The sequence below is a fragment of the Ambystoma mexicanum genome, chromosome 9 (genome assembly GCF_040938575.1).
Source record: "Ambystoma mexicanum isolate Mex_15411 chromosome 9, UKY_AmexF1_1, whole genome shotgun sequence".
Taxonomy (NCBI): Eukaryota; Metazoa; Chordata; class Amphibia; order Caudata; family Ambystomatidae; genus Ambystoma; species Ambystoma mexicanum.
This window is the reverse complement of record NC_090931.1, coordinates 1,117,239,593-1,117,260,476: the sequence shown is the minus strand read 5'-3', so window position 1 is coordinate 1,117,260,476 and position 20,884 is coordinate 1,117,239,593. Positions and strand designations below refer to the sequence as shown.

Here is a 20,884-nt window from a genome sequence, read left to right as displayed (position 1 = left end):
ATCTTAAAAAAAAACATGCAATACGCCACTATAAATATTATGTTGGACTATATGCACAGCATGTGACTCTAAGCAGATACAAGCACCGGAAATACGATTAATGAATGCATAGTTTGTCGGCTGGCGAAGGAGTGTTGCTGTAAATAGTTGTTAGTGGATTGTTGAAGCTTAGTGGCCAGAGGAGGGGGCCAGGTAACTGTATATTAATAGAGTAGTGGGATAGTTGGAATTGTGTGGGCCTGTGGAGAGTGCCTTTTAAGTTTGATAAAGGATAAGTGGGCGGGCCTCCGGAGAAGTCCATTGCATGTTGGTTTGGTGTGATGTGGGTGGAATGTTTAAAAGGAGGAGAGTGTTGAGTGGGGTTATAGGGATGGTGTATTGGGTATGTTATTTTTTACATTTGGGGGATTTGTACAAGTAACAGTTTGTGATTGGGTTTGTGTGTATGGGAAGGGAACTCCCGACTGTGGTACGTGAGTCGGAGTGAATTAGATGGTGGAGGATGGTGTTTAACAGAATTATACACGCCCCCGGATAATTTTTGATGAATTGCTCAGTATTGAGAGAAACTATTAAAATACCACTTCCAGTGGGTGCAAGACCCGCAGGGCAGTGTTTTCGAGAATGTTCAGGAGAGGGAACGTTTGATGGTGACACCATAGAAAACATGTTCTCATATTTGTTGGCAACATAGTAAGGCGCCAAATTAAAGAATAAGCAAAATATTTTAGGCCTATGCAAGCTCTATGAAGAGAAAAGAGGAGCCTGCCAAAGGGTTTGGGAAAGGCAGTGACACAATGGTACCGCCCACTGCACTGCCCCCTCCCTATGGGCTGTACTGTACGCTGAAGCCTTCAGTGGGCTACAGGAACCCTTCAGTGGCTACAGGAACCCAAAAGGCCAAGAAGGGTCAAGATGCAAAATACTCCAAGGCGGAGTGCACATCCAAAAACATGAGTGATAAAAAAAAACTCTATGGTGGGCTAGAAAACAGGAGAGCCCAGGACTAAGTGTAAGATTTTACACCAAGATGGGGTGCGATAAGCTCCATGCCAAGGCCAGATGCACACAAAACGGCTCCCAAGCAGGGAGAAGGGACTGATACTCCAATAAGGGGTGAAGACAATAGTCTGCAGTACTGATAATTTACAGGCCAAACAATGAAACAGATTGGTACCCAAGATGGAGAAAACACATTGGGCAAACTGGAGTATGAGGTGTACAAGCATGCAGATTGCCTGAAGAAGATGGACATTTGGGTGAGGGTCAGAAACCAGCCACCATTCCAATCACTAGGGGAGAATCCCTTGCATACCGATCTGGTTGAGTTTATTTTGGTAGTGTATTAGTGTAAGGTCAGACCATTGGTAGACTAGACTTTTGAACAGAGGACTGCCTTTGATTGTAAGACAGCCTGACTAGCATCCTTTTATTCTCCAACATGGGGTCTGGCATGAATTCACATGTTTCGCTTTAGCCTGATAACTGTTTTTACTTTATAACCGATCACTGTCCTTTGGATCATACTGCCCTCCCATTGTCGTCTCCCTAAGATCCACCCCTTATGGCCATCTTCAGATTTTTACCAACCCGCTTCAGTTTTGGGAGTGCTCTCATATCGCTCTGAGCCTTTTTTGATATTTCAAGTTTTTTCGATAATGTCTTGCTTTGACTGTTAATCTTCAACTGTCGCTCGACTACCAGCAGCGGGGACCTGTTGGTGAAGATCACCTTCCATCGCAGTTCTTCTTTTTTTACATTTTTTGAAGGCCCAGTTTTGCACTACAACAAAGTCTGATGAGAAGAGGCGTCTCTTCAAGTCTTCAAGCACTACGCCAAGTGTAGACTGCAGAACATCTATGTTGAGCATCAGCACCTTGTGCCTGTATTGCCTGCATCTGGACCATGAGGGATGCAAGATTTGCTATGGTTTTCTGGCGAAGACCAGTACTGACGGATGCGGCCGGTTAGCAGTGTGGCTCAAGGGGGGGGCAGGAGACCTCTGACTCTACCTTTGGGCACAGCCATGCCTCACCCAGGACTGACCGGTCCCAAGAGCGTGCTTCCTTTTGAAAAGAGGTCATGGTCCTTTGAGGGTGCCTCTGGTCAGAGGATCCAAAAGAAGGCTAAACTCCACGATGAGGATTCTGAAAGGGTGGCCGCAGGACCCATTTCCAGAAGGACACGTTCTCCATCCTCTTCCACAGTGAGACTGCCGGAGGGGGGGGGGTACCTTCTGCGAACTAGTCCCGGACTCCTTTGAAGCACTGTTCCTCTTCTGAGGACAAGGGTGTGAAGGAGAGGCCCAAGACCCTGTCGACCATTGCGCCGTCTGCCAAGGCCTTACCTTTGTCAACGATCACTTTGTCATCCAAAGTATCTTGTCGTCGGTGACCCCATTGACCACTCCGGCTGCCATCCCGTCAACAACCATCGTTACTTCGGCAACGGGAGGTGTCATTACTACCGTGGTGTCCACTGTGAAGATGACTGCTACGCCGCAAGTGTCTTTACCTCCACGCCCACAGACTGTGGCGCACACAACTCCGGAAGATGCACCTGTGTGTCAACAGCCTCATCGCCTCTTTCCCTAAAGATGCAGGAAGATTTAGGGAGCTGCTGCCCCCTAAGGATTTTCTTCCCAGGGTCGGGAAAAGTGTCCCAGGCAAGCCTGCAAGGGTCTGAGATTTTACCCCCCGCCCCCAAACTCCCATGAATATACACTAGCTCCTACGACTATCACCTTCCCCGAGGGTTACTATTATGATCATGAGGGAGGCCTTGGGCTCATCACAGGAGGGATCACAGAGGGAGCCGGGTCTGTCTTTTGGCCCACCTTTCAGTCCAGAGCAGACACCTGTGATCCCAGTCACGCCTCAGCCAGCTCCCAGGGACATGTCATTGGACATCTTAATGGTTCTCCACATCTTGGAGTCCTAGATGCAGCAGAGGCTACCAGCTGCTCCGCACCAGAAACCGGTTAGTAGCTTTACGAGAACTCCAGTGAGGAGTCCTCCTAGGGCACACCAGACAAGATCAAGGTGCTCATCAAGCCCTGCCAAGAACCTAGCCCATCAAGGCCGAAACACTGTCCGGCAACACTGCCCCCCCACCCCAAAAGAGGATAGGCTGGAGAAGAAATATAGGGTGTCCGACCCGGCCCCCAGGTGCCCGAGATTGCAGCTTTCTCCAGACACTGGTTTCTGCCGCCGACAGGAAGTGCTCTGCGATCCCATCATCCTAGTCAATTGTGCCTCTGGACCAGAAGGGGAAGAAGCTGGATCCGGTGGGGACCTGCATCGTTTACACCGTGGCTTCCATTATCAAAGCCGCCAATGTCCTGGCCATCCTGTCCTGGTATGATCGCGAACTCTGGTATAAGCTCAGTCCAATGCTGGATTTCCTGCCCGAGAATAAGAAGGCTGATGCCCTGGCCCTATTCAAGAGGGACGACCTGCAGTCCAGGGTGGTGGATATGTCTTTTGACAGGAACAATTTGTTTGGAAAGGCGGTGGACATGACTCTCCAATTGATTTAGACCCGACACTGAGACTGCACAGGCCCTGTGGATATTCCAGTGTAAAGACTGGAGGGGGGTTATCTGTACTCCTGCCCTCTATATGGCAGAGTAGAAGCACAGAGCACCCCAATCAATATTCTTTATTGGTGGTAGCAATGGACGAGCAATCAAGGCTTAAGCTTTCGGGAGGTGATGCTGGCTGATTCTTAAGTACAGTGTCGTCCCGAAGCCCCCACAAAGGAATGTCCACACACTGTTATGTAATAACAGTTCTTTATCAATAAGGTTCAATAGATCTATACACAATCAATAATGCACCTTGTGCTTTGGCAAATCTTATGGTAAATATGTACACTATCTGTGGTACCACAGTTAACGCTTGACTCCTTTAAAATGCACCAACTGGTGACAGTTTCAATGGCATACAAATCAAATAGTAAAGAGAATCCACATCAGACATAGGAAGGAAGACAAGTTGGGTTAAACAATGGCAGAATACTTGGTCCCTAGCAAGAGACAGTTCTGTGTGAGGATCCCCTGCCCCAACCTGGGAAACCTGTAAATAAAGTGCATCAACAAGCCCAGTCCATATACGTTTAAAATAATCTTTTCCGGGGCGCTGTTGCGCTGGTAGGAAATGGCAGCCTGAGTGCCGAGCTCCGAACGGGGATAATCCAGCGGGAGGCGGGCGTACGGCTGGAGGAGTACAGCCTTTCTGAGGGACCCGCACCGGTTCCTGGTCCCCGCCAGCCCCTTGCCTGCGGCTGTGCCCCCGGGGCTGAAGACATGGTAGGATCCGGAGGGGGCGGCGGGGTTGGGGCTGGTGCGCCCTCCTTGTGGCAGCGCTTCCATCTGCTGCCCGGGAGCCCTGTGGGTCCCTCCCAAGACCTGCTGCAAGGTTGGCAATGCGCAGAGAACGTTATCACTTGGAGCCACAAGCAACACTGTGAGAAGCTCCCGCAGCGATCTATTCAACCCTTCACTGAAGCTGGGTGGAACTGTCCCCACTAATTCTTGGCTGACACCAGCGGCTGGCTACCTTGAACTGTGGAGCCTAGGTCTTCCCCCTTGCATTACGCACTCCTGTGCTGATACCTGACGTCTGTCGGCACTGATCCTGTGCTGGCACTGGCGCCAGCCACACACACACGTTGGTTCCCTGGGGGCCCGGCCGTTGGTAGTCATGCTGTTGTGGTGCTCCATCTGGGTGGTCCCCCGCCATTCCTGCCGCAGGTGTGGATTGATGGGACCTGTAAAGCTGGCAACTGGAGCGAACCCGTTAACAGACGAGGCGTAGACACAACCTCTGCTGAGACACATTCACCAGCTTCAAACAGTGCTGAGGCCATAATTCTCCTGGTAGAATCCTGTACAGCGCCGTAGGAGATCTGAGCAGCTCGTTCTTGGGTACCCTGCTGTGCCTTGCGTTGCAGCGGAACTTCGGCACCCCTCGCCATCCACGCTTACCTGCATCTTCAGAACACTCCTTAGCTGACACCATGGCCAAAGGAGCGTGCGCTGGGGAAAAAATAGAGCACTCTGTTTGCGAAAACGCCATCCAGACCAACTGCTGAGGCACCGGAGGATCCACCCATCACGTCGACCTTTGACTCGCAGAAGATGTTAGAGTATATCCGTGAGGGGTTCACCACCCTGCACACCAAAATTGATATGAACGGCACCATCTCATCCCTAAAAGCACACATCGAGAAGACTGATGGCCGGGTGACCGAGATTGAAACAAGGGTGGGTGCTGCCAAGGACGATCTTGGCTCCCTGTGGGCTACAGTCTCCTCGGTCTCCAGTCGGGTGCTTGCAGCGGAAAGGAAGAATGATCTCGAATCTCGGTCAAGACGTTATAACCTACGCATAGTCGGTCTGCCCGAGGACATCAAGGAGCCCATGGAAGACTATGTGGAGCGCATGCTCCTAGCACTCCTGGAGTCACCAAAACTCTCCCCTCAGTTTGCAGTGGAAAGAGCCTATCGATCCCTGACCGTGAAGCCCAGACCTGGCGTGCCTCCACGTCCCATCATGGCCAGAATCTTAAACTTTCGGGATCGTGATGCCCTCCTGAGGGCAGCTAGAGTCAAGGGGGGGATCTGCTTCTTGCAGCGGCAAGGATCCATCTGTACCCGGATTTCTCTGTGGCGTTGCAACAGGAATGCAAATCCTTTTTAGCAGTCAAAAGGAGACTCCGAGACTTTAAATACTCCATGCTATTACCTGCAAAACTGAGAATCGAACACTCCAATCAGACATTCTTCTTTAAGATTCCCGAAGAGGCCTCAAAATTCATTGATGAGCATTTCCCTGGCTGATACTTCCCCCCCCCCGCTGCCTTAGCACTGCTCATTGCTCTGTTTATACTAACTCAACTTTCAATTTTCAGCGGGCCCCCATGAGGCCGTTCACATGAGTTGCTGTTGCGTTCCACAGGAATATAACAGTAGTTGAACTTGTTTTCTTCAATTGGTCTGATCCTCGATCCACGTGTTCCTTACTAGTCATACTGATTAAACTTGGTTTAGAACTGCAAACATCCTTATACACCCCCCAGTTCCGGAGCATTACCGCCAGACCAGCTATCAGGCCCCCGGGCGTCGATGCAATTGATTTGGTGGTTATGGTTGTGCTGGATTATCATGCCTCTGTTTGGGGGAGAGATGTGGTTGAGTTATGTTAGTCTTGACGACCGCAAGAGATGTCACGCATATTGCAATATCTGGCCATAACCCTACAGGTGCAGTGGGGTATCCGTGGGGTAGGTACTGGCCGCCACTCCACCGTGAAACGGAGTTCATTCAACATCTCCACACAAATGGCGGATAATGACCAAACTTTCATGAGCTGGAACGTACGGGGGTTTGGCAACCATAGAAAGATGCGGCAGATACAACTCCATGCCGAACGGCATGATGTTAAAATCTTAGTCTACAGGAGTCCCACGCCCGCTCTGAGCAATGTGAGAAGTTTGCTAAACGGTGGGGGCCCCAGAGGTACTACACCAATTATTCCACCCAGAGCCGAGGTGTGCTGACCCTAATACACAGAAGCCTTAAATTCACGGGCAGTCATTCACGGATAGATCCACAGGGGAGATGTGCATTGATCCTGGGCATGCTGCAAAATAAAAAGGTAGCCATACTAAACATCTACGGTCCAAATATTGATGACCCTGACTTTTACCTGCACCTGGCCTCTCTGTTGGAGAGTTTCCCCCCTGGTTCCGATCCTATGGGTGGGGGCGGGGAGAATTTCAATACCATGCTGGACATCCACCTTGATGGATCAGGCCCCGCCAGCTCTCCAGAAGCGGCCCACTCTATCCTGACAATACTCCCCCGCTTATCGATTGTGGACGCATGGCGTCTCATGTACTGTCATGATCTCTGCTTCCAAAAGGTCAGGGTTTTCCCAACTCCCTTGGAAGCAGATCCATAACCCAGGTTCCGAGTGCCAACCAGTCCCAATTGGGACCTTTTGGACCCAGTCCTGGCGCCAGTGGCACCAGGCTCATAAATATGCCCAGTCCCAGCGCTGGAAGCGCGGGGCTCATAATGCTTGGGTGGACTTACCTGCAGCAGACCATGCTGCTTACTTGCCTGCCAGTTGAGCTTCTGATCCTCCTCTGTTTGGAACTACTTTTCCTGTTGGGTGGGGCAGGAGCCTCTCCCTAGGTTCAGAACACTGGAACTCTTCTGGAAAGCAGGAACTCTTTTCTTACCTAGGCGTGGCTGTGGAAGGAGACACCTAAGCACTACAGGAGGCTATTTAAACCACACCCGATGGATGAATCTTGCTTTGCGTTATTCTGCATCCTCTGCAGCAGAACGCTCATCGTGTCTTTTCCATCTGATCCTGGGCCTAAGGAAAAAGGCTTCCCATCCTGAATCCAGTCTTCAGCAACACCTATAAAGACAAGAAAGAACAGGTTAGCATTACGGTCTTCAGTGACAGCGCTTCACTTACCTGGTCCATCGGCTGTCACCAACGCCTCGCGCTGCATTCCGGCATCTGAAAGACAAAGGCTTACCTACTCTTCGTGCGCTCCGGAGGTCTTCGCACTGCATTCCGGCATCTGAAAGACAAAAGCTTACCAGCTCTTCGCACGCTCCGGAGGCCTTCGGCGCTGCATCCCGCATCTGAAAGACAAAACAAGGTGCGTTTAAAGACATTGGAGAACTTTAATACTCACGTGCCATTACTCCTTTCCACATCTAACCCAGTGGGTATTCCGGCACCCTGCAGCCGCTCCGAACTTGTACCTGCAAAATAAAAAGACAGTTAGAGCGCATCGTGAAGCAGGCAACAAGCGCTTACTTACGTGCTTCCAGGCGCTTCCATTCATCACACGGGCTCCATCTCCAACTCACTTCAGCCCGTCATCCGCCATCGCCGGAACCCTGCAAAAACAAGAGACATCATTACTAAAGACTTTTAAAGACATTAGAATTACTCGAAACGTACCGTTCGTGCAGTAAACGACGGACAGCAGTCCTCTGAAGTCAAGAGGCCTGCTCCCCTTATCCAGTGAAGAAACTGGTTACAGCACCCTTCCCCGAGGCAGATGGAGAGTGTTCCTGCTTTCCAGAAGAGTTCCAGTGTTCTGAACCTAGGGAGTGGCTCCTGCCCCACCCAACAGGAAAAGTAGTTCCAAACAGAAGAGGATCAGAGGCTCAACTGGCAGGCAAGTAAGCAGCATGGTCTGCTGCAGGTAAGTCCACCCAAGCATTATGAGCCCGGCGCTTCCAGCGCTGGGACTGGGCATATTTATGAGCCTGGTGCCACTGGCGCCAGGACTGGGTCCAAAAGGTCCCAATTGGGACTGGTTGGCACTCGGAACCTGGGTTATGGATCTGCTTCCAAGGGAGTTGGGAAAACCCTGACCTTTTGGAAGCAGAGATCATGACATCAGGACCGCGATAACCCTTAACTATGGAAAATGAGGCCTCATTCCCTGCTTGATCCGGTCTTTAGCTCTGAACTTGAATCCTCTATTGAGGAATTCTTTGAGTTCAATACTAATTCTGTTTCATCACAATCCATCCTTTGGGAATCCTTTATAGCATTCATCAGGGGTATCGCCATCTCCAAGGGAAGTGGTATCCTGAAAGGGATCCGCTCAGATATAACGAGAAGCGAGACGACCCTAGCTACCTTTTGATGCCCAATACGCTGTGGATCACTCTCCTGAGACCCTAGCGCTGCTGGGTTTAGAGCTCGACCCATTTCGTGAACTGGCCGAACGGGATGCTAAATTCTTAGACGGTCCCCATCTGGTTAGGAAATATGGTGGAGAACGACCAGGCCTAATGCTAGCCAGGCTACTACGCCGTGAATTCGGCGCCCCCAACATACCTGCAATAGACACCCGATGGAACACTAGCTACATCACCACAAGACATTAACTCAGAGTTCCTAACATTCTATAGTTCCCTATACTCAAAAGCTGATAGCGTCCAGATATCAGAGATTGACTCCTATCTGGAGAGCCTCCCTCTCTGTCCTCTCCACTGACACTAGCATCTCCCTTGAGAAGCCGTTCACACCCGAAGAACTTTCAGCGGCCATAGATTCACTTGCATCAGTCAAAGCCCCTGGTCCGGATGGCCTTCCAGTTGAATTTTATAAAAAAATTAAATCCCTGCTGATCCCACATCTAATGGCATTATGGGAGGAGGCATGCGAAAGGGGTGTACTCCCTCTGGGAGGCAATGATAACAGTCCTACTTAAACCTGGCAAACCCCCCCCACCCAATGCGGCTCGTACCGACCCCTTTCACTAATCAACTGTGATGTCAAAATCTACGCCAAATTACTAGCCATGCAACTAGCCTCACTCATGCCCCACATTGTTCATCCGGATCAAGCGGGATTTGTCCCATCGACTCGAAAGTGCAAGCAGTAGCGGCCACCGTAGATATGCAGAAAGCATTCGACTTGGTATCTTGGCAATACCTATGGTGAGTCCTTGAGAAATGCAAATTTGGTCCCAACTTCCGATCCTGGGTCAAGCTGCTCTTTACTAGTCCATCGGCTAGAGTGCGCACGGAAGACAGATGCTCCCCCACCCCCTTTCTAGATAGCCAGAGGAATGCGACAGGGCTGTCCCTTTTCCCCGCTCATATTCGCTATAGCCATGCAACCCTTTGCCGACATGATGCGTCAGTCACATGCCCATAGAGGCCTGCAAACTACAGGCCAGTCCGACATTGTCTCCCTATCTGCTGACAGTGCTCTGCTTTATATCCGCTCTCCAGACACTAACCTTACCCCAATTCTGGAGGATGTGCTCCGGTTTGGACACATATCCGGACTGAAGTTGAACTGCTCTAAATCGGTGCTGTTCCCGCTCACTGACTGTATGCTCCGCTCTCCTGACCTAATGGGGTTCACATGGTCCCAGTCCAGGTTCACTTACCTTGGGGTGGTGGTTTCCCGTTGCTCTGAAATTCTGCGTGAGGACAACTACCTGAATTACCTTACAAACCTGGCCACTAAAACCGCAAACTGGGTTAGACTCCCGATCTCCTTAGCAGGCCGAATAGGGATACTTAAAATGGTCGTGCTGCCCCAACTCCTCTATCGATTCACTAATCTTCCCCTGTGGCCGGGTGACCACTTCTTCCAATCGCTACTCCACACAACCAACACCTTTTTGCGGCACTCGGGCACAGTCTGCCTTAAACTGACAACATTGACTGCCCCCATGGAATACGGTGGATTCGGCGCTCCAGGCTTCCCCAGGTACTGGTTGGTAGCACAATCCCAATTTGCGTCCCACTGGTTTAACACCACTGACCCTCCCCCTCATGTTCGGCTGGAGAAACTGACAGTCAGCGATCGTAATATTTGCTCCCTCATTCTCAAACCCGCTCCGACTGACCCCGGTTCGGCGGATCCGATTACTACTACATCCCTGGCCCTATCGAAAATCTGGAAACTATTGGGCACACCCCATCCCTTCCATGGGGACCTTCCGCTATGGAATTTCTAACGAGAGGTCCCACGCGTCCCACAATCCATCGTTTCCCGATGGGCCGACGCGGGCTTCTTAGCGCTCCGAGATGTTTATGTACAGGGTAACTTTCTTGAATGGTCAGACCTCCCATTCGCCCTTAGGAGGAGACAATCAGCATGGCTACAGTACTCCTCTCTCCGGAAGATTTTCAAGACAAAATATTCAGACTTCCCTACACTACCACCTGATGAACCCTTAATTGCCGAGCTTTGCTCCTTTGACTCCTCGAAGGGGAAGGTGTCGAGGCTTTACACCATGCCACAGGCCAGAGCTGCACCCTCCTTCACCGCACTGAGACACAAGTGGGAGGAAGACCTTGGGGTGGAAATAACTGATGAGCGCTGGTCCCGTATTTGTGCACGCACCCACAAAGTATCCTTCAATTCTCGATTTAAATTAATACAATTCAAGGTGCTACACAGATATCATCACACCCCGAGCAGGCTCCACCACATGTTCAGCGAGCTTTCCCCCAGCTGCCCTAGATGTGGCTCTGATCAGGCTTCATATATTCATATGATTTGGTCGTGCCCACGATTGACACAATTTTGGTCAGAAATATGTTCCACATTGTCTACTATACTGGACCACACTATAGTCCCTTCCCCAGTACGTTGCCTCTTCCACGACTTTCCCCAAATAGGACGTGACTCAAGGAGGCTGGCTGGCCTCTGTATGCTGTTAGCAGTACGCTGCATCTTGATGAACTGGCTCTGGCCTAGAGCACCCTCGAACACGCAGTGGCTCAGAGCCGTCACCTGGGCGTCGGATACTGAGGAGGCATGGGGCACATTGCAAGATCCCCACTCGAGACCAAGGGATATTTGGTGGAAGTTTCGCAGTTATATGTCCACCATGAACTTGGACTCAGACGCTGTGTCCTCCGTCCCTACTTTTTCCTCTCCGGTTGCTACCCTGTGAACAGAGACTCTTCGCTCCCCCCTCTGTTATGGCCTGGACCTTGACCCAATTACGTGTATGTACTGTCCACTAAATGCCAGCATTGTTGATCATGGTATGTGATTGTATCCTACTAATGCGCTGTGTGCATCCCTGTTACTTGTGCGTTGTCAAGTCAAATAAATAAAGGTTTAAAAAAAAAAGATCTTTTCCTGCTAAACATATTATACTACCCCAATGTAACTGAGTTTCTTCGGTTAGTCGACGGATCCCTCTTGAGTGGACTCCCTTTAAAGCAGCAGCCACGGTCGTCCAGATTCCTTGAAGGAAATGGGATCGCTGTCGTCGAGACAGCAGCTTCAGTCTTTGCAGATTCAATGAAGAACGTAGAGTCGGCAGCGGCCATCGGGTGTCGACTATCGGGACTCTACCACGGCTGGCTTTCAGGTCTTTGTTGGTCTGTGGCTTTGTGGAGTTAGTGTGGCGGGAACCCCACCAGCGAATTCTTCTCGGTTCGTCGACTACCTCGACTTTCTCTGGCGGAACCAAGCGTTCGACGGTGATGGCAAGGGAGTCTTTTGATTAACTGTTCTTAGCGTTGCGGCTCCGGTCAACAAGGTTACAGCGGTCCTGCGAACCTCGGTCGACAGGGATGGTCGTCCATGGCCTCGACGTCCTGGTGCTTACTTCAATGTTTCTCGGAGGACCCTGTCTCAGGTCGACAGCTGCTTGGGACTGACTTCCAGAATGCCTTGATGATCGGCTTCTGCATGATGTTCCCTCGTGGCTCGGGGAGAGGTCTCCTAAGCAGGTCCTCTCTTGGATCAGTCCTTGACAGACACGGCATCTTTCGGATTTCGCTGATGGCCAGCAGCAGCAAACCGTCTTATTCAGCTGGGCGTCAAGGATAAGCAGCTTCTCAACAATTCGGGTGAGTGAGAGGTCCCCAGATATACTGTTCTCTCTCATTCACACTGGTGAGCCATGCTCAGGCAGCCAATCGGGCTCACAGTGCATTCAGATCATTCACTTCCACGCAGACACCGATAACAAGGAATGTGGATTGGGGCATGCACCCAGCCTTTCAGCACACCACACTACATTCAGGTCAGTTTCAGGCAGGGCTGTCTCATTCTTTGTGTGTCACACACCAAAACCAGTCTCCCATAACATTAAGTGCATATTGGTCACACACTCCGTTCACACAGGTCCTACCCCAAGGGTGTACCCACAACATAGTCACTGGGAAGGCTCCAGCGAGTCTGGCCTGTCCCCCAATGCCATGTATGGTTCTTCCACCCAACAGCCAGTCGGGGGAAGGGACATAGTTGGGTCTTCCCAGGACTTTGGGAAAACAAGATAACAGGTAACAGAAACAAAGAGTCCACAGGGGCCATCGTGTCTCCTCTCCGGAATCCACTGATTTCTATGGCAGAGCCTGCGTATCCCAAAATGGAGGATACTCCGAGCACCTGTCAAATTCAGCATGGAGCTGCCACCAGCCCATACCCTGCTCTGTGGGCCACACATAGGTGCCCAGAAACATACACTAGGGGTACAGGGTTGTACCCCCACCCTTGGGTACCAAAACAGTACCCAAGGTTCTGTTCACCACAACCACAGAGAGGAAGAACTGCACTTCCAGGTGTCCCACGTGGACTCCTGTGCAGAAAACACAGAACACACATAAGGGAGTACAGGACAAGGACATGGAGGCCCCGTTTCTCCAATGCATTTGTATCACATGAGGCAGAGAAGATTATCCTTTTGTTCCTCAAGCTGGAAATCTGGCAGATCCTCCAAGTGATACTCTGCACCCTATCGCCAGCCCTCCCACGCTACAACCCAGGAGGCCTTCAGAGGGAGCGTTCACAAGACTTGGGCAGCTGAAGGCAGAGTTATCTCCCACAGGCCAGGACGCAGACGCTGAAGGCGGGCCTGAACCGGCCATGGATCCAGGCCCCCACTTTCGCACCCCAGTGGGGGGCCAACTAGCAAACTTTGTCGACAAGTGGAAGACCATCAACACAGACAAATGGGGGCTGGACGTTCTTCATCAGGGGCACACCTTTGAATTCCAACACAGGTGTCTGCATTTCTCCTGTGGCGTGTCAAGAACTACACATGGCCCAATTGTTGCAGGCGGTCCAGGTCATGTTAAGAAGGGGGGTGGCAATGGAGCCAGTCCCCCAGTGCCTCCGGGGCTCCTTCCATACCAGAAAGTATCTGAGGTTCGGTGGCCAATCCCAGGAACAGAGCATTCTGCAATGGTTCCACGAAAGACTTAAGATAGTTGGAGAATCTGAGATCCAAGAGGGGTAAGTTAACATGATGGTTTCATGTCCCTCTAACCCCACTCTCCTCTATAGGGATACATGGGCGTAAACTCCTGTTCTCATCTAGTCTGATTCAGATCAGTAGTGCTCTCTTCAAGGATGCCCCTCCTGACCCACCAATGCCTTCCCTAGAGTGGTGGTATTGAAAGAGACACGATTCTGATCTTCTCTCAACTTTTGGAACACTTAATCACAACCTCTGGCATTGCTCAACCCAATAGTAAACCTACCTGAACTGTATGTATTGTGGAACTAGTGATTGGGCACTAGACTCCGTTCTGTTTAAGGCCTTTACCATTGGGGGAGGGTGGGGATCTAATTGTATATTTGCACATGTGTTTTTAAGATGTTTTTCTAACTTGATTACTTGCCTGTTTACTTGTATTGAATCTGCTGTTATTCTCCCTCTTCACTCCCTTCACCTCATACTGTTATTGAAAGTCTTACTTGGTGTTCTTTCTCTGCCTAACTGGAATTATTGGAGTGCTTTGTGTCTAATTGTAGCTGTAGACCACTTGCACCCTTTGAGTCGAAGCCTTGCCGCTCTGCTACCCACCTTGATTGGATTTGTCTAGACTGCAATGGCTTCCTGTTACCCCATAATGGGTTGCCTCCCAAAATCCATCCCCAGGGTTGATTGGCCCTTTTGCTACTGCCTGTGCTAGCAGTACTGCTACCAAACGGATCCTGACCAGTTGGATTGTCCTCTACATTTCTAAATGCTCCAAGCAGACCAAAAAGTAAATTCTTGATTCATTCTATCAGATGCCTGGTGGCAATCTCTTCTTTAGAGTGGCTTCCTTGCAGACCTCATGTTTTCATGGGCTTCCCTGCAAACATTTGCCAAATGTTTATGCCTGCCTTATCAGTTCAAGATGCCCACTTTGGATGAGTGATGTGCAAGAGTTTCCTGGTGTAGGTAATGGATCCTCGCGCTCTTCCTTCCTCCAAGACTTGTGCTGCTTTGGGGGTGTAATGTGAGGAATTAGTGGGAGGAACAGCTAATCTATCAGAGCTTTACTGAAGGCAAGTAATTGTATAACGTTGATATTTGGGATTTCACAGTAATTCATGTGACGTTTTATTACAAAGTTATGTAATGCCAGCTATGCCTTTTTAAATTGTACATCCCTAGTTGGTAATTATGTAGAGAATAGATTTGGTTTGAATTTGAAAGTGATTATTTTATTTTTGTACCTGCCAATAGTTGAAGCTGGAATTTTCATCTCCAAAGATTAAGCCTAATGAGAAGTTTTTGGAAGAAGATAAATCTATGGACTTTGTGTTCATTCCCCCTGAAACGAAGGAACGAGTATTGACCGAGCACCAAAAAGAAGTGCTTAGGACAAAAAGGTAAGTTACTGCCTTATTGTTTCTCTTTTTTTAACCTTTATTTGGCATTAGAGGCAACGTACATTGGAATACATAATGCTGAATACGGAGAGAATACACAGAGGATTTAGACGATCAGAATCGGGAGCGAGCGGAGGGGCAAGTATGAGCGCACAGTCAGGCATATTATGCGTAACTCATCAGGAGGTCGCAAAAACAATGCATCAGGTATCAGTGGTGGGTAGGGCTGCTAGATGGAATTGAAACTCTGACCATATATCTCTCGGGCGGGATGAGTGGGCTAATGATTCAATGTACAATTCTTCGTTATTCAGGGCCCAAGTGAGCGCCAATAGCCAAGATTTTGTTGTAGGTGGGGTTTTGCTCTTCCATCCTAGGAGTATGCATCTTTTTGCCAGCATGCAGCCAATGTTGACAAATTAAAGTCTTTTATTCTGAAAATGTTCCCACAGACCAAATAAGGCACCAAGCGGAGCAGGGGGAAATCAACAATTTTCGATAGGGTCTTTAAAACCGTCCCAGAATGCATCCAATCGCACACATGACCAAAACATATGCATATGATCTGTCTGAGCGCAGTGACACCTAGGACAACAGTGCTTGGCAGTCTGATTTTGACAAGCTTCCTGGGGGTGTAGTACAGTTCATTCAGAAGCTTAAATTGTATACATCCAAATCTGAAATTGAGGGTTATTCTTAGTATGTGCACACATGTGCTTCCACTGTTCATCTGACATTTCTGCCCCAAGATTCTCTGACCATTTGGCTTTTGTCCTGGGGGTCTGGGGTGCCCGCCTACTGTTAGGGAGAATTCTCATTTTATGGCTAATTTCCCTTACCTATAGAGTCCCCCAGCAGCTTTGCTGGATTTGAAGGGTTTGTCTTTTTCTTCTGCTAAGTGTGACTTTTTTTTTTCCCCCACCCTTAGGCAGATTTACTGTGAGTTCTAGGCTATTTTTTTGTGTTTAATGTCTATGGGGTTTATCTCACCCTCATAGGAACCATTTTTTACAAATGTTACACAGCACCCTCAGTGCAGTGACACCGGGTTGTCAGAGTGACCCCCAAACATACCCTGGGGCGGACTACTGTCTCCCAGGGCGTGTAAAGTGCCCATTGACTTAACTAGTCAATTTGTATGAACTAAACCAGTACAACCCATCTTACTATGGAAGTACTGGGAAGGGTTAATGGTTTTTCCCTGGTGTTCATTTTCGAGAGGGTTCCGTGCAGTCCCTCTCTCAAAAGTTTCTGGCTGGTGGCAGTGGTTACTACCAAAAATATTCGACCGCGAATATTTCCCTATGGGATTTTCCCATTGTTCGAGGCTACCACTTTTACTGACAGCCTCTGACATACTGCCGGTTTATTTTATTATTAACTTTACTCCGGTAGGTTTTATTTGCCAGAAATGTAATATAAATTCTTTCTCGTGTCTTTCTCTAAACTCCTAACACAGGTCGGGGATCCTTTGTTCATCCTTTTGGCGGGCTTCTGCCAAGAAGCCCTCCTTTCGGCTCCACTGAGTCTGGAGTGGATCCATTTTGTGGGAGGGGAAGTTGGACCCCTGGACAGGGTTGCTTCAGCAACCCATGTCGCACTCTGCCCTGATAGGATGGAGGGTCTCTCGCCAAGATGACCACTCCAGTGTGTGTGACAGCCAGGCTGTATGAATGGGGATCTTTTTGCGTAAAAGCAGGGTCCTGAGGACTGGAAGAGCAAGACGTCACCACTGGAATTAAGAAGCCGAAAAGGAGAGGAGCCAAAAGACCTCTGCAACGACTGAACCACCGGTGATGCCCTGCTGCAGCGTCTCACCACTTTTCTCCACACGACGAGAGAAGATCTTCATCTGCAAGAGCCTTCTTCCCTTGAGCTGGTGGGACCATCCAGTTTGCCAATCGCCTTCCTGGACCTGCCTTGGTTGAGTCGCCAGTGCCCTGTACACGGAGACCAGATAGCCAGGCACCCGTCCACCCGGACCGCGATTTAAAGGAGCGTACTTTTTATTTGTTGGGCAGCACCACGGCTGGTTTCATCCCTGGGCAGAGGAGTAACTCGAACCTTCCTCCACGACGAGAGTCCCTCTTCCTCTGCTGGATCACCGAACTGCAGGAACTGCCATTAACAACCGCCACCGCAGGATCCTCTTCTATATTTGAAGGTACATTTTTCCGCCAGGCCGCCCTTTTCGCGTGGTAGTGCTAAAGGGGTTTTAAATCCTTTAGCTACCTGTTGGGTTGGCCGCCCCTATCTTCTAAAATTGTCTTATGTTCTGCATCCACCTTTTTGAATCGTTAACCAAAGACTTGACTGCAGCTACAAGAACACTTTGCTCCTGGGCCCTTTGCCCTGTGCACAGGTCTATTGACTCTGGCTAAATTTGTTAGAACTGCCTTCTCTAGATTGCTTCTCAACTAGAACTGTTGGTGCACCTACTTCTTATAACCACCTTTTTCTTCCCACTTTTAAAACTTGTGGAGTGCCATTTTGCTCGGTTTTCATTTAAGTACTATACATACTAAAGTACTACCTATTCCTGTCTAACTTGTGCTTTCCCTCCCTTGTGAGAAATTGCTAGAGTGCCTTTTGTGTTTGGTTTTCACTGTGCCGTTTTGCTCAGTTTTCACTCTTGCTCAAACTTGTCTACAATTTAACTAGGGAGTTGTGTATACTTTCCTTGACTGATTTTAACTTGCTTTATTAACTGGGATTAATTTGTTGAACCAGAAGTGTGTAAAAAAAAAAAAATATATATATATATATATATTTCTGAGGCTTGTGGAATCTGCTTAGATCACATGCTGTGCATAGGCCGACATCTAGTGGAAGCTGCGGAGTATTAGTTTGTTTTTCGAAACTCGAAAATGGGCGTCGACACAGGGCCTGCCAGTAATACTATCCCTAGTGTGACGTCCACTGTACTCATGATCCCTCACGCGTCTAGGACCCTCAGATTGTTTTTTTCCGCCATGCTGATCGGAAGCACTGAGCGGAGTTCCCTGACTTAGTCAGATTTTGCAAATATTGTTATATATTTCCCCGTTTATTCCACCTTTACGTCGAGTCTCTGAACATCGACACTCGACGCCGGATCGGAGAAAATTCAACCGTCGACTACAGCGACGGATTTGGGCCTCAGAAGTCCTCTGGACTCGGCCCTGCAAGTAGGGAGAGTGGGGGGTGGCACATATCCTACACTCTGATTAATATAGGTACGTTACTAATATTCCTACACTCCCAGCCCGCTGCCATAGGGTGCGTATGGAGGGTACCCCCTTTCAATTTTGCCCCAAGTGAAACCGCAAGTATCCTTGGGTTGACAGACACGCCACGTGTAACCTCTGCTTGCCGAGGGACTACCCCGAGGCGAATTGCAGAGTGTGCAGTCGGTTTAAACCGAAGACCCTTAAGGACCGTTCGACAAAGCGTTGGGCCCACCACGCCAGGCGACAAGTGGCCATGGCTGCGGAGGGTGCCTTCAGCGACGCCGTACTTTCGGACGCCGAGGGCAATGTGGCGTCGATGGACAGCCAAGCGCAAGTCCCCGACCTCGGAAGGTTGTCTGGCAGGGCAGCTATGGGGAAGACCCCCGGCGACACGGGCGCTACCCACACCACTTCCAGCAAACAAAAGTCCAACCGAGACTCCGCGCACGTCGAGTTCTCGGAAAGAGGCACGTAGAGAACGGTCCACCGAGTCGGTGTCCTCTGGGCGTTCGCGTTCGAGATCGCCTCATGTCACCAAGCAACCCTCCACTGTTGCTAAAAGTGCCTCGCTCCCCTTAGTGACTGAGGTTCAGTCGTCGGAGGACGACGCCGACCTCTACCCCCAAGCCGCACTCCAGGAGTCGGCGTCTGCAGGCAGCGCTAAGGCTGCTACCGAATCCCTTACACTCTCCAGGGACAGGGACTCTACGCCCGAATTTCGACGCCAGGCATCGAAAAGCTCTGATGGGGCCCAAAAGTCGGGGAAGCACTCTTCCACCCATGGGGAGGGGGGAAAACAACGAAGTGAGCAGTCCCAGCCTACTTCCACTCCCAAACTACATTCTACTCCACCTAAACAGACGGACAAGTCTGTCTCTTGTCCCTAAGGCCCCTGTTCAGGCCAGTAGGTCTAGTAAGGATAAAACAGGGAAAGCACTCCAGGAAAGAGTTATTCCCAGTTCAAGGGAATGGTCCAGTGATGACATAGACAGAGTAATGTCAAGGATGTCATCATTGGCAGATTTCTATGCCAAGAACCCGGAACACTTTCTCTCTTAGACCCCAGAAGGGTCAACTCCCTCAGGCTCGAAGGATCCAATACCCCCAAGTAGGAAGTCCCGGGGTGAAGCACAATCTTCAGACCCCTTCTATATACAGCCCTATTCTCAATACCAGGAAGATCCATCCTTTGTTGAGGATCCAGATGTGGGCATGTTCGAAGAACAAACTGGGACAGGCTATTATGGGGATGATGAGGACCAGGAGGAGGAGGAGGAGGAGGAGGAGGAGGAGGGCGACCCAGATACATACAGGGTAGATTCCTCGGTAGAGAAAGAGCCCGCAGTTACCGACTCCCCTGTCAACAACCAACCTCTCCTGAATGAGGTCCTGTCCAGAGCGGCACAGCACTTCCACATTGACATCCAGGGTGCTCAGGAAGAGAGGGACTTTGCAGAGGAACTGGTGGGAGAAAGGAGACCTGTTGCTCAGGCCATCCCTATCATTAAGTCAATACAAAGGAGGATAGACCCTTCCCTTGTTAACCCCAATCTCACTAGGGCAGTAAACCCCAGAATTGAAAAGCTTTTCAGGGCAGCCCAATCTGACCCACTATACACAAGGGGACATCTCAAACCGGACTCCCTGGTTGTTACAAACACCCGTAAAAGGGCAGGAACACCCTTGTCATCGTCCGAAGCTCCCCCCGACAAGAAGAGCAAGAAGATTTATGGCTTGGGCAGGAAAGTAGCCTCCACTTCCGCCTACCAGGCAAGGATTGCAAACTCCACGACTCTGCTGGCTAGTTACAACTGCCACCAATGGGAAGAAGTCGCGGCTCTCATAGACTCCGCCCCAGAAGCCTTAAAGAGCCAATTGGCACGAGTTTCGGCAGAGGGGAGAGCCGTGTCAGGTTGCATTTTAAAATCAACCTTTGATGCCGCGGATAACGCTGGCAGATTAATTGCTGAAAGCACGGTCATCAAGAGGCATGCTTGGCTACGGCAGTCTGGTTTGAAGGCCGAGACCCAAGCATCATTGATAGATAAGCCGGTGGAGCCGGATCTATTGTTTGGAAAGGTGGTCGAGGACGCGCTAAAGAATGCCAAGGACGAGTACAAGACACTCAAGTCCCTAGGGCAACTAACCAACAAACCCCCTAACCAGAGAAGGAATGGCAATTTTCGTCGGCCTCGCGGACAAAACTCCCAAAGAGGCTCAAACTATTCCCAAGGCCAGGGTACTACATGGAACACTAACCAGCAGTTTACCCAGAGTTATGGCAGGGGTAACAAAAGAGGTTGTGGTAGGGGTAGAGGCAGTCCCAATAAAGGAGGGGGCACGCCTCCACCAAAACAGTGAGGCTCCGTTCAGGGTCTCTTTTCACGCATCCCCAGTAGGGGGACGCATTTCCATCTTCACCCAAGCTTGGGAAGGGATCACATCAGACAGATGGGTGCTGTCCACAGTGTCCGCAGGATACTGCATAGAACTCCTAGAGCGTCCCCGAAACCACCCTCCACGACAAAGAATACACTCCTTA

General features: G+C 50.0%; 1 protein-coding gene across 2 annotated transcripts in view; it reads left to right on the top strand.

Moving 5' to 3' along the window:
• The window catches only part of RIF1 (replication timing regulatory factor 1), a 1,074,525-nt gene that overhangs the window by 691,642 nt on the left and 361,999 nt on the right, over nucleotides 1-20,884 (top strand). For both annotated transcript variants that reach the window (XM_069616488.1, XM_069616487.1), the window contains one exon: nucleotides 14,988-15,133. In XM_069616488.1, coding sequence (XP_069472589.1) covers nucleotides 14,988-15,133 — 146 coding nt within the window. The remainder of the gene's footprint in view (nucleotides 1-14,987; nucleotides 15,134-20,884) is intronic.